At 39.5% G+C, this 14449-nt stretch overlaps 1 protein-coding gene across 1 annotated transcript; it reads left to right on the top strand.

Annotated features, from left to right (window-relative positions):
* Positions 1-1387: 1387 nt before the first annotated feature.
* Positions 1388-12943, top strand: LOC141783130 (tryptophan 5-hydroxylase 1-like). Its single transcript, XM_074660168.1, has 11 exons — positions 1388-2549; positions 5887-6033; positions 6143-6326; positions 6504-6601; positions 6690-6757; positions 7998-8194; positions 9566-9701; positions 9812-9938; positions 10494-10589; positions 10898-11031; positions 11159-12943. The coding sequence occupies exons 1-11, from the start codon at positions 2454-2456 to the stop codon at positions 11331-11333; spliced, it is 1458 nt and encodes a 485-aa protein (XP_074516269.1). The 5' UTR covers positions 1388-2453; the 3' UTR covers positions 11334-12943.
* Positions 12944-14449: the final 1506 nt, after the last annotated feature.

Raw genomic sequence — 14449 nt, 5'->3', positions numbered from 1 at the left:
AAATGAGCTCCACCTTAACCAGCTACAACATTAAAGTGATGAACACATTAATGCACCAACAAGTATAATCCAATAATATGCATTATTCTGCATAACTGTGAAAAATACTCCACTACAAGTTAAAGTCCTGCATTCAAAGCCTTACTTTACTTCACTGGACAGGAAGGGTATGTAAGCTCGTTTAGGCAATAAAACTACAACTTCTTTAGGTTTAGGCACCACTGCTTTTATGTACTTTACTGGAGACACACTGAATGCACATGAACCATTTCTAACGGCAGCAAATTATTGTATTTTATTTACTGATTATTTCATTCTTCACAGCTGTCACTTCAGTCTCTCTTTGAGTTTCACATGTAAGGAGCCTTCCCATCAGCCTTATTCAGAGAAGTGATTTACTGCTGCATCTATCATCCACGTGAATTATTTCAAAATGTTTCAGTGCAGCATAATGAAATAAAGCAACAAACATGTGTGGTAGCAGAATGAGCCTGCAGAACGCATCGGACAATACCTGCACAAAGGCCTGGGCTCTCTAATTGTATAAACAGAGAGCAGATGGATCACACTCGAAGATTGGCTTTCATTAAGCTTCTCAAAGGAGCACAGCTGCATCAAGGTCAGATTTACCTTTCAGAAAAATCCTGGCTGCAGATAACTTGTATACTAGTGAACAATCTACATTGAGAAGTGATTTTCTTCTCAGAGGTTTGCTAAAGGTCAGATCCGGCTGTAAATGTGTTTAAATATGCCAGGTCTCACATGGAGCCTCCTAGAGACGGGCTATACTGTTGCAGACAAAATTAAAGAACCAGATGGAGACTTCCTGTCTCTTGCTATAATTACAATTACTCATCATAGATGGATAACTGCATGGGTAAAGTGGGCATGCAGTGAAGGGGGGGTACGTTTTTTTTTTAAGTGGGTAGAAATGAGGACTCAGTCTTGACTGGTAAGAATTGTTTTGTCACGTATGCCAAGGGGGATCCAATGACGAACAACATTGGCCCAGCAGTGGTCGTGTCTAGAAGGTGACCCACAAATTGTGAAATCTGATCTGAAATCTACAAAAACGTGCAAAAACTCTCACGAGGCTCGCTGCCCAACGACTTATCCTAACTTTAACTATTCAAGGTCAATGCCTAACCTTTACTATTCATGATTAATGCCTAACCTTAACCATCTCGCCAGAGAGTACTGACATTGTCCTTTGCAACTCTTAAATTTCTGCCCTTTGGTAATCTTGAACAATTAAGTACACAAGTCAAAACAAGCAATCAATGATATACAAAACTAAATTTTAATTTCAGTTGGACTTTAATAAGATAAAGATAAAAAATTAAGAGCCTCTGTGCTTCATACTGTGACTATTCATCCAGTAAATCTGTGTGGCCTACCCCTTCTTTCAGGGAACTGCCCATTGTTCCAACGTCAACAAAATATTGTGCCGGGAAGGCCCGATGACATCATTCTGCATAAGAATTAAGCCTCTGTTTGTTGCACGTAGAGTTTGTATTTTTGGAGCAATGGGCGTCGAGCAAATGGGCTTTTTGTCCAATGGGACATTTTTCTGACTATTGGGGTTTCAGAATAATGGGCAGCCGAATCATGGCATGGCACCCTCTGTCATCTGTCATCCCTGTGCTTAAGAAATCCACGTTCATCGAGTGAAATCACTAAGCCACATCCTCAGTCTTAGTCATGTTCCCAAGTGGAGACCTGATACTGCAAGGAATATTTCTGAGCAAGCACATGACTTTTCTCTCAACAAATCAGAATCAACATCCTATCAGCAATCAAACACACATCAGCTAACTATGAACCAGGAGGCACAAACGTAAAACAATGCAGTTTATAAGCACGTGTGACGTGCATAGAAAGTAGATGAAAGCCGCCACAAACCCCCTAAGCTGCTATGTGAAAATGTCTGATTCACTCATTAGTCCCTATTTCCAATAAGGGAAACCTCATTAATTTCACCCCTAATGTGGCAACTGATGGTGAGAGCTTGTAAACATGTTGGTTGCTCATAACAGCAACGTCATTAACGCAACATGCAGTCTTAAGTACGTTTATTGAGTCACCCACTAAAGCTGTTATAGGCTACTGTTAGTAGCAGCTACCTGGAAACAGTAAAGCAACTGAATAAGTGATCACAACCTTTCCATCAGTATGGATATGAGCATAGAAACTAAATGTACAGTTTGTATAGGGAATTGGTTGTTGTGTGTGTGTCAATCCTGATGTTAATCATGACCTGTACTAATCTGCTCCCTCTCTCCGTGCACCCTCCCCTCCACTGCAGCTTCATAAACACCTCAGCATTTATCTCTGTGACAGTACAGCTGGCAACTCACACCGGAGCTGATCTCAAGCTGTAGCTTGTGCAGAACAAACAACTCTACTGAGCAACAATTCTACATTTCTACTTTACTGATCTGGAGACAGGAGGTATGTACGCCAAGATGTCTGAAGAACAGGGGCCACGCAGAGGAAGGTCTTTTGACTCGGTAAACCCGGCTTATGAGGAGAAGCAGCTCAACAATGAAGTAAGTATATAATGATGCTTGTGTTCCGTGTTTATTTAGTATTATTTTTTTAGTAAAGCAGATGTTACGTTGACGTCTGATTGGTTAGTTGTTTGACCACGATCTAGAGCTGATGGCTCTGTGGTGGTCCATCAAATCTGTCAAATTATTCCTGATTGGTATAAATTTAGTAAAGTCTGGAATCACATTTAGTCATCCCTTTTTGTGGTCAGAAATAATCCCAACATGTTTATGAAGGCATTATTAAAAGGAAGAAAAAGGCCTTTTGGGGAAATACCAGAACTACTCCTTTTCATCTCAAAGTCTGTGTTTGATTGATAGCAGCTGGCAGGCTGACAGTGGGCAGTTTTAAAGGGTATTTCACCTCCTAAATTCTTTGATTTTATGGCCCTGAATGTTGAACTTGGTCACAATAATACCATTATAGCTGTAGCTGTCTATAGGCAGCCATATGTGGCAAGCCATTTTAACATTTAATAGCTAGACAGGATATTCATTAGAGATATGTGCAACGTCATTTTGCCTAAAACTCTAATTCAAGATATCCATAATTACATTTTGACTAGTACGATTCAAACTACTTTTGCCATTCATGTGTATAGGGTTTGTCATTACGGATATCCACAATTCACTTGCGGATATCCGCAATGTGAATTATGGATATCTGCAACTGAATTGTGGATATCCGTAATTCCAGTTTAGGATTACAATTTAATTCTGACTATTCATAATTCCAGTTCAAGATATCTTTAATTCCCCCTCAATTCAAGATATCTACATTGTCCTTTTTTGATATCTAAGATTAAATTATGACTAGTCAAAATTACATTGTAGATATCTCTAACTGGAGTTACGATTAGTCAAAATGTAATTACAGATAAATTTATCTTGAATTAGAGTTTTATGGGTTCGTAGTCGTATGGGTTTATAAAGTGTGTCTGGAGACAATAAATCTACAATACGCTGTAAATTTCTACCACAACTCTCTAGCGAACAAAGTTCTCGTTCGCCACAAATTCCTTGATGATGAGCTCTTTTTATTTCATGGTATTTTTTAACTATCTGATCCACAGCCGGCTGCACATAGAGACCAATGTTAGGTGTCCAGCTCGGAGGACGGGTCGTTTTGATTCAATTGAGTTTGTAGCTCCTTACTACGGTTAGAAACAGGCGTCGTTTGTGTTTTAACAACTTACGAGTTATTGATCCGGGAAGTTTGAATCTGTGAATATCTTTCCAGCATTACCGAACTATCCAAGTTAGCAAAAGCTTCTGCTAACACTGTTCACATGCTTTGTTGGGCCAATAATCAATGAGAAGCCTTGCATGAGCAACGTCATGCACAACAATTTTGACTAGTCATAACGACGTTTGAGAAATCTGTAACTGTTATTTAGGATAGTCAGAACTGAATTACGGATATCGCGAACTGTCATTTCGACCAGTCAGAATGACGTTATAGATATCTTGAATACGAATTCTGACTAGTGACAACGTAATTACGACTAGTCAAACGCAATTATGGATATCTCTAATGCAATTCTGAATAGTCAAGCTTAGCTATTAAATGTTAAAACAGCCGAGCCCATTTTCTAACCTCCGAGGTAGTCATCCTGGGTGATCTCAATATTATCATCTGTATCAAATAAGTTCAAAGATATTTGTAATGGTATGAATTTGACACATTTCTGAACCCCCATGATATCTCAAATTCCAGCTTAATTGATATTATTCTCTGTAATCAACCTGATAAATACATCTTCAGTAGTGTATTTGACGCTGGGATATGTGATCACTGTCTTATAGCCTGCATCAGAGATGTAAATTTGGAGGGTTGTTAAATCAATATTATATATATATAGCTAATTTCCGACTCACACCGACAAAGGGCACAGTCTATTGACAGACCCTAGAGCCATTTGCACTTCCTTTAACAGTCATTTGGTATTAACATGCGTATTAACATGCGTATTAACATGGGTGATCTGATCAAAGCTCCAAGTACAGTTGTGAACGCACTCAAGACGCGTTGAGATCTCGTTGAGATCCAATTACTTAGACCACATTCAGAGGTTGTCCGGACCACATACGGCCACATTCTCTTAGCAGTGTGTATGCAAATATGTCCTGGGCCACACTGAAGGACCTCCTACTCAAAAGACGCTCACTGCGCTCCTCATGTAAATAAACAGGTAATCACGAGCCTCGCGGCATGGTACAACTGTATTTTATTCAAATATATCTTATCTATATGCTACATATCTCCAGGCTATCAGACTAAGCACAAGAAGGGCATCATTATCAAGACAGACGGTCCGAAAACCCCTATAACTTGTACTGCTGCGCTATGAAAGAGCCATTTGCACTGCCTTTAACAGTAATTTTACTGCCTCTGAGCATCTTTTTTTGGCCCTGTTCAGACCTGGCATTAAAGCTTCAGTAGGCGAGATTGGAGCAAATATGATTAAAAAAAAGTTATTTTTATAAAATTGTCGCTATATCGTGACAGCAGTACATGAAACAGGTAATCTGAAAAAAATCATGTGCCTCTGTGTCCTCCGGTGCTCCTAACGGCATCTGCAACATTTTACAGACAGGAGGAAAACAAGCAGTAAGAGCTGATCTGAGGTCTGCTGTCCAGCTGCCGTCTATGAGAGCCGGCTGTCAATCACTCACGAACTCCAACCAAACGGTCAAACTAGGCAGCGCTGATCAAATATGAATCAATATTATGTTACGTTAATGCCTATTTCTCTCCTCAGATGTTTTCAGAATCATCTTGTAGTGCACGGTTTAGCTGTAAAATGAGAAAGTTTGTGACACCGCCGCCATTGTGAAATCTGGTGAAGGAACGCCAAGTTCCAATCACATGACCCGGAGCACAGCCAATAGGAACGCTCTCTCAATGAAATGACCTGTGATTGGTCAAAGTCTCCCATCACGGGCTAGATTTTCTAAAGCCTGAAAACAGAGCCATGAGGAGGAGCAGAAGTCTAGTTTTCTCTTGAATTATAATATGCTGAAAGGTTATTATGGAATTTTTGCCCAATGATGCAAAAAATATACTGCCTACTGCCACTTTAACGTGCGTCCTGGACTATTAAAAAGGTCTATAGGGTTAAAAAGGTTTATATTGAAATTGTGCAGAATTCCCCAAATTCTTAAGCTCAACTTCCCTGGAAAATTTCCGGAAATTTACCGACCCTTTGCAACTCCTAGCTAGCATACATTTACAGACTTACTGCCTATAGTGGATCTGTAAGTCAGTAAGCACTGTATGTTAATTCGTTTCAGGCAGTAGGAAAGTCACTGATGCATACTGACATCATTTTTTAAGGTTACATTGAGTAAATTTGAAGAGGACCAGGACAACAGGAGCATCTCCACTGGAAGGCCCACCAGCTCTGAGAAAGGCGTTGCAACCATCATATTCTCACTGAAGAATGAAATCGGTGGTCTCGTCAAGGCGCTTCGGTTTTTCCAGGTGGGGGATTTATTTAAAGTTTTAAAAGCGTGCTTAAATTCAAATTGCTGAATCTTTTTTTTGTTGAATTCATCATGTTTTGTTCATCTTGTATGTTCTGTATGCGCAGGAAAAACACGTCAACCTCGTTCACATTGAGTCCCGCAAGTCCAAACGAAGGAATTCAGACTTTGAGATCTTTGTGAATTGTGACACTGACCACGAACAGCTCAAGGAGCTCACTCAGCTGCTGAGGAAGCACACTGATATTGTTGAGATTACTCCATTTGAGAACTCCACTCTACCTGACGATGGTAGGCCATATTTAACTTTTGACTTACAACAACGAGAATTCATCCATTCATGCTTAAAAACATATATAGCAGTATAGTGGTCTAAATCTAATTCACAGGGCTGTTTTATTACACTTTATTAATGATTACACACACAAACGATTTCTAATTGAACTGAACCTGAATATTGTGTTTCAGATATGGATGGTGTGCCCTGGTTCCCGAGGAAGATCTCTGATTTGGATCTGTCTACGAACAAGGTTTTGACGGGCTCTGAATTAGGCACTGACCATCCGGTATGTAGGACAGACACAGCTGTGATACTTCACTTCATTTTTATGATAAGGAAATTTTTTAAATGTAAACTGAGTCTGTTTTTTGCAGGGGTTTAAAGACAACATGTACCTTAAAAGAAGAAAATATTTTGCTGATTTGGCTATGAGCTACAAACTGTAAGTTTTGTTTGACTGTGATGCAAATTGTTTCATTTTGCTTTTAATGTATAAAGTTGATTTAGGTGACATATTTCAAAATTTAAGGATGAACCCTATTACAGATGACCAAAGTGGCGAGGGCTGGAGACATTGAAGTACTGGACGTGAAGTAACCAGAATTAGGGAGAGAGAGAGCCAGGAAATTCCACCATAAAGGGACTTTATTTCAGTTCCCCTTTAACCTCATCACGTGGTGTAGCTGCATTAATAGACAAACAAAGGAAGATGCATGACAAACCGCTTTGCACATGCATCTAATCAATTCTCTTAATAATAATAGCAAAGTCAAATAATACTTGAACAAAACAATAATTGGTTATAAGGTGAACAAAGTTCCACTTGTGATCAGATCAGGGCAAGACGCATGTTAATGCCAGGTCTGAACAGGGCCAAAGGAGCACATTGTTGAAGTTAAGAGTTAAACTAAGGGTGTTTTCACATATAGTCAATTTTAATCGAAACAAACTCAGTCCTTGTAAAGTGGACCAACAGAAAAGGGACTCAGTTATTTTTGCGCCCACATTGTCAGTTAATTTGAAACAGGATTCAGTTCTGTTTCTGGTTCACGTCAGCTCTGATGGGGCCTCAGTCCTCTTTCTGTTCACGCTATAGTTTCTACGGAGCTCAGACACCACATAGATTTTTTACTTGCCGTGCGGTCCTAATAATATACATTTATTAAGCTCATAAACGTCTGTGTGTCGTATTTGGAAAAATGCAGCGCTTTCGTCAAGTTGCTGCCACCGGTGTTTTAGGATTTCCAGTCTGTGCAATCAATGCAATTATTAATGTGTTTTGTCATCAATTAGTTTGCTAATATTTGCGGGGGACCCGTACGGGATCACGGATCAACTACGGTCCGTTACACCACTAGTCGATAGTGAGTTTACTGCGTCCCAAACACATTTTCTATCGACGGTACCAACAATACCTATGTTACTGTAGAAAAACAATTAGGCCATCACGTTTTCAGAATTTTAGCATTGACTTGGTATCGAGGTAGCCTATTCTTGTAACATCCCTAAAGCGAACCTGGAGCGCTTTGTGTTCACAATGCACAGGTTAAGCGAACCGCAACGTGGACTTGAAGCAAAACGTACTAAGACCTGTTCACATATGCACATATGTTTCTCCCATGTTTTCATTTAATCTCGTTATATTGACGTCAGTGAGCTAACTAACTCTCTCTGTGTGTCAGTGGCGATCCTATTCTTCGTATAGACTACACAACAGAGGAGGTGCGTACGTGGGGCGTGGTGTTCAGGGAGCTCAACAAGCTGTACCCGAGCCACGCCTGCAAGGAGTATCTGAAGAACCTGCCTCTGCTGACCAAATACTGCAACTACAGCGAAGACAACATCCCCCAGCTGGAGGACGTCTCACACTTCCTCAAGGGTAACTCTTCAAATCTGACTCTGATTGTGTCTCAGCAAACAATGTGATAAAAAACAGCAGTTGCCACGTCTGAGTGGTTAAGCCAAAGTTGAAGCGCCCTCAGCAGCAGTTTATCTAATGACAGGAAGATGTCAGCTGCACAAAATCCTCAACCTCTCACTCAGAAAACAGACAAAACACGAATATCATGATCTTTTTTCTACAGGGCTTAGCTTTAAACGTACAAAAAACATTATTTTCTGCCAAAGTTTCCCAAGGAAAAATCTAAAGTTGAGGTTACATTGTCTACCTTCAAGAATAAGTTAAGCTTCTACTTCTTTACAATGGAGGTGAATGGACTCAAATTTCAACAGCAACGTGTCCTAAAAGTGCACATTCATGAGACTTGATCATTAGCATAATCAGTGCTCCAAATAGCCGCATAAGGTGACCTTTTCTGACAGCGTTCCCCCGGACATTAACACGCTTAAAGACCCTGAGGCAGCTGTTGGGGTGTGAACATTTCTGCTGAATTGTATATAGAAGTTGTCATGCTGAAATACTAATGCCAATACAATCTAAAAAAAAACTGTTGTTGAACGTCTCGGTAAATTGGCAAGCCATGAGGTGCATCACACTGACAGTGAACAGAATTATAATTTTACGTTAGGTTTCATTTAGTGGCCGGAGGCATTATGTTCCCGTCCGTCCGGTCCATTCCCGTGAACACGATATCTCAGGAACGCCTTGAGGGAATGTCTTCAAATTTGGCACAAATGTCCACTTGAACTCAATGAACTGATTAGATTTTGGTGGTCAAATGTCAAAGGTCACTGTGACCTTACGTCCGTCACATTCTCGTGATATCTCAGGAACCCTTTGAGCTGGTTTTATTCAAATTCGACACAAACGTCCACTTGGACTCAAAGGCTGCAGCGGAAAAGTCTTTGTTGCTTAGGAAGGTTCCTAACGGAGTGAAATGACCCGGAAGTATCTCAGTAGCAGCCATGATAAGAGCTGTTCAAATTCTCTAAATGTTAAGGAAAGGTGCTTCAATGCTTCCGTTATTATCTCCTTTAGCGTAGGATACACCGGACCATCCTTTACCAAAGGAAAGGAGATAATGCCGCCCCACAATTCCTTGCAGCCATCTTTTAAAGTGTACACTTTTTTTTTTTTAAGTCAAACAAGTGTATCTGTAAATGAGTCACGCAACAGGCGGAGGCTGTTCCGCTTGTGAATGAAAACTTTTCTGTTACTTAAGAGTAAGTTTGTGGTTCTTGTATGAAGCCCATTGTTCCTAGTAATGTAGGTAATTCACAGACTTCACTGTCAACATCTCTCTATCAAAAGAAACAGACAGTGTGTGTGTGTGTGTGTGTGTGTGTGTAGAGCGCTCAGGCTTCATCATTAAGCCAGTAGCGGGGTACCTCTCCCCCAGAGACTTTCTAGCAGGCCTGGCCTTCAGAGTCTTCCACTGCACTCAGTATGTCCGCCACAGCTCCAAGCCGCTGTATACGCCTGAACCGTGAGTACACACACACAAGACATCATTCACTTCATACTACTGTTTCTACTATGTGTTCTTCAGTGAAACAATACCTGCGTTTGCCTTCTCAAATGTGTGTGTTGATGCAGAGACACATGCCATGAGCTGCTGGGTCATGTTCCTCTGCTTGCTGAGCCCAGCTTCGCCCAGTTCTCTCAAGAGATCGGTTTAGCATCGCTGGGAGCTTCAGAGGATGCTGTGCACAAACTGTCCACAGTGAGAAAACACACACACACACACACACACACACACACACACACACACACATGGATGCATTTTTATCATTTTGTTTATTGTTGTGGTGTGTCGATGTGAACTTCCTTGTTCAAGGATCAGTAGCTATAATAATGTAGTAGAGTGTAATGCTAAAAACAGCATAACATTCTTTGGCTGCTGAACAGCACTCATTTTATTGAAACCAGCTGTTATGTTCACATAATGACTGCTTGTGTCTCCTCGGTTTCATTTTAGCACAACATCCCTTTAAAGAATGTGTATTAACAGCATATGGAAAGTGTTTTGCATTTATGATTAATTGCGGCAGTGTAGACACCATAAACCTCCCTTAAAACAACAGAACACAAGAACAGTGATAGTATTTAAAGTTTTAAGACTAAATTGAGAGCGAACAAACAAATTAGTCAAATATGTATTAATATTTTGTATATATATTATAACAAACACACAACTTACTAAGTGACATCTATTACTTACATTCTCATGCTGTGTATGAATAGGACGATGTCAAAGTTACGACCTGTTTTGTTCCAGTGTTATTTCTTCACAGTGGAGTTTGGTCTGTGTAAGCAGGACGGCCAGCTACGGGCCTACGGAGCTGGACTCCTCTCCTCCGTCGGTGAACTCAAGGTGACACACGATCTGCTGTCAAACTTTATACAGCACAAGTTCATCTGCTGCGCTTATTGCTAACACTGTGAATTTCCATATTTTTATATATATATGCTTTAAAAAAATTAAAAGATTTCAATGAAGTTTGGTGAAAATGTTGCCATTTATAAATGACTTGAGATTTTGGATCATAACTCCTGGACCGAGAAACATTTTCTTTTCAAATTATAGCATTCACATGCAGTCAGTCAAAATTACAGTATGTTACTACTACCAACCAGGTTTAGAAGGTCATTCTCTCAATGTGTCTACTGTCCTTCTATTAGCGTGCTTTGTCTGGCAAGGCCAACATCCTTCCATTTGACCCCGTGGTGACCTCTACCCAGGAGTGCTTAATATCTACGTACCAAGACGTTTACTTTGTTTCCGAGAGTTTTGAGGAAGCCAAGAACAAAATTAGGTGAGTAGAATTCTGCTCTGACTACACACAAAACTTTGGTTGAATGATTTTGTAGCTCCAATGTCGTACAGGGATGTCATGTGAAAGGTTGAACTGTTGATAAATTACTCTGACATTGTGTCTGCAGGGAGTTCGCTAAGACCATTTGGCGTCCATTCACAGTACGCTACGACCCCTACACCCAGAGCGTGGACGTCCTGAAGGACACTAACAGCATCAATAGCATGGTGAAAGACATCCGGCATGAGCTGGACATTGTAGAAGACGCCCTGAACCGACTCAACAAACACCGGAGAGTCTGAGGGGAGGGGGGGGCTGTATGAGGGTCACAGAGGCGAGCTGGAGTTGGAAAGGTTTGGATGGGGATCAGTGGGTTGAATGGGCTGGGTATACATGGGTGGGAATGTGTGAGGTTGGACGGCGATTGGTGAGAATGGCAAACTAGAATACTGACCTGAATCCAAGACAGTGGTTTGGCTAAGCGTAGTGATTTGACAATCTTGAGTAGAGTTATAATCATACAGAGCTTAGTGCCTCCTTTATGGGACGGGCCTGTAAGTTAGCCTTGGTCTGGCAAGAAGGTGGGGACAGGATTTGGGTGGAGTTGTGCTAAAAGCTTTCTGAAGTCACCAATCTGCACATAATTATGGAATTATGACCGGGGCAACTCTGATTTTTCTGAAAATTCCAATATATCCGAAAATCTGAAAACCAAAATCAGCCTCAAATCAGCCAAAGTCCGTCATTTAAGGTGATTACGGCTGGTCAATCCAGAAGGTGACAACGTAAATTTCATTCATATGTCCTCGTGAAACTTCATGCAGTGGATACCCTTGAAAAGGAAAGCTCTAATAGTGTCGCTGCAGAGAGACACCACAGGCTAAAACAAAAAATGTTTTCATGCACTGGTCAATTTTGAGATTTTGGTCTATTTTACTTCCATAACATGTCCTCTTTTCAGACTAGTAGAAAGAAAACATCCAAAATGCACATTTAGCTGTTTATCTTATTACTTTGTTTATCTCTAGATTTCTTCTAAATTCACCAAAAGTTAGCATAATTAAACATAATATTTCATATAACTTGTAATACATGAAATAATTGTCTTATTAAAATTGTTCTACCCTATTCATCTGTAATGTCTTGTAAAATGTACTGTATATCATTTTACAATTCATATCTTTAAAGGCTGTTTTCTTCAGTTGCACTTAGTTTCATTCCTATAGTCTGGTTTTTAAGGTTAAGGTTTTTACTGAGGAGTTTGTTCATATTATATCATTCATAGCCTGATTTACAGAACATTTTGTTCCTAAAAACACAGATTTTTTATGGCTGTTAACAGTATTTTCTGATTTATGAAGTGATAAAAAAGAGATATCCAAAAATGTCTCTGTAAAAACCTTTGTCTCTAATATGTCAACAAAATAAAACAAAAAATTTAGAACCTGCCTTCATCGAATGTTCAGATTTCTGTTCTGGAAATATATGCATATTATCACATATTTGATAAGATAATGCCTTATTTGCATATCTAAACATAACATTTCAGAAACTTGTAATAATAATTGTCTTAATGTAAGTAATCAACAGGGGAAGTTTCATGGTGATATGTTAATTAAAATGTTTACCATATACACCTGTTGTCTCTTCCCTTAAAGGCAGGTTTGGTAAAGATTTTAGGAACATTATTTGTTATTTAATTTAGTTATTTGTTATATTAGTTGAAAATGTGGAGTGGTAACTGAACTGTCTCTCTTGTCTCTATGTCTCTATTTACTGTTGATTATATTTTCAGTGCTTTTATTCTTAACGTCTGTGTTTTAACTATGGCCTGACCGGGGACTACAGATGAAAATTAGCCTTTCTGGTTAACGCTTGCATATTTTCAAATAAATTAATAATAATAAAAAAATTTCTTGCCTAAATGGGTAACTAATAACTGTTTTAATTTATAAATGTATAATAAAGTAAAAACAAATATAAATTTTTTACACCAAAATCCTAACTTTGTTGCCACAATGTGAAGGTTAATGTCTAATGCTACCACTGTAGAGATGGATTCTGGTATATAATGTTTCTGCCGACCGCTGCTTATTTGTTTGTTCCTTTCCTCAGTTAATGGAACACTATGAGGTGTTGTTCACAACAATGGATTAAAACTGTTAGGCATTCTTCCCCCAGACATAATGTGGTGTACGTATCACACAAAAAGGCAGAGTGTAGAAATAGCACAGAATTGATTAACACGGGTCACAAGGAGGGCTGTGGTTGAGAATAGAAACTATTAACTTTTAATCTATCAGAGATAAATTGTATTGAGTGCACCACACAATTATCCAACATAGTAACAAAATGAACTAAACAAACAATAAACTCAAAACAGATTCAAGAAAGAAAAAAAAAACATTAAATGTCCTCAGTCTGATTGTAAAAGCAAACAGATGGCGGGGAGTTGTGGTTAGTGTTGTGATCAAATTTGAACTAGACATTTAAATAATTGTAATATCACTAAAGGCTGCAACTTGCTGTTTTTTTCTGCATTTACCTCGGTCTCATCTCCACCTGCTGAGATCCCCCCTCCTCTCTCCACCGGTTTGGATGGTTTCTCATTTTGATGTACTGCTCCTGCCACAAGGTAGAACCGTGAAACCACAATGGTGCCAACTACCCACACTAAATGATCTGTCTTCAGGAGAAGGCTAGCTGACGGTTAAAGAGCAAAGCAACCTCCTCTATTAAAGTAGGCAGCAATTTACAATAAAGATCCGTGCCTATAAGTTAGTTAGTTATGCAAAATTTTGGCGAGGGAAAACTGGCATGCTGATTTTCACAGGGGTCCTTTGACCTCTGACTTCAAGATATCTGGATGAAAATGGGTTCTATGTGGAGTCTCCCCTTTATAGACATGCCCACTTTATGATAATCACATGCAGTTTGGAGCAAAACCATGCCGTTTTTGCAACCCCAAAATTGCTGACTACCGGACGCCAGTGAAACGTCCACCTTGCAGGTGTTGTAGTTAATGTCTTAACCAAAATGGCCTATTTTAAACAATAAAAATATTATAAATATGATTGTATGAAGTGTTTTCAGTCCAAAATGGCGGCAGCAGCTGTTCTAAAAAAAACACCGGAGTTTGGTCTCTTTGCATCTATTCGCTTTGTCGTCGTGGTGAGTACTTCCACTTCTTATATACAGTCTATGCATTTAATATAGGCCTACTGGTATATATTGTATATAAAAAAAGTTATTACTGCTTTAATTAATTAATTTATCCTCGGGTTCTTTTGGCAGGAACAGGCTTCCATACAATGGTAAGTATTTTTAGCAGTGGGAGAATCTAAATGTTATGACTAAGAAGAAGAACCATTTACAGAAGCAAAGACCCCTCCCAAAGCATGTTATTAGTGAATGTGTT

The sequence above is a fragment of the Sebastes fasciatus genome, chromosome 2, assembly GCF_043250625.1.
Source record: "Sebastes fasciatus isolate fSebFas1 chromosome 2, fSebFas1.pri, whole genome shotgun sequence".
Classification (NCBI taxonomy): domain Eukaryota; kingdom Metazoa; phylum Chordata; class Actinopteri; order Perciformes; family Sebastidae; genus Sebastes; species Sebastes fasciatus.
This window is presented reverse-complemented; position numbering and strand designations above follow the sequence as displayed.

Excerpts from the sequence above, each read along its gene's own strand:
- LOC141783130 (XM_074660168.1), top strand. The coding sequence starts at position 2,454 with ATGTACGCCAAGATGTCTGAAGAACAGGGGCCACGCAGAGGAAGGTCT. Across the intron at positions 2,550-5,886 it reads AGAAGCAGCTCAACAATGAA|GTTACATTGAGTAAATTTGA; the intron begins GTAAGTATATAA and ends TCATTTTTTAAG. Across the intron at positions 6,758-7,997 it reads TTGGCTATGAGCTACAAACT|TGGCGATCCTATTCTTCGTA; the intron begins GTAAGTTTTGTT and ends TCTGTGTGTCAG.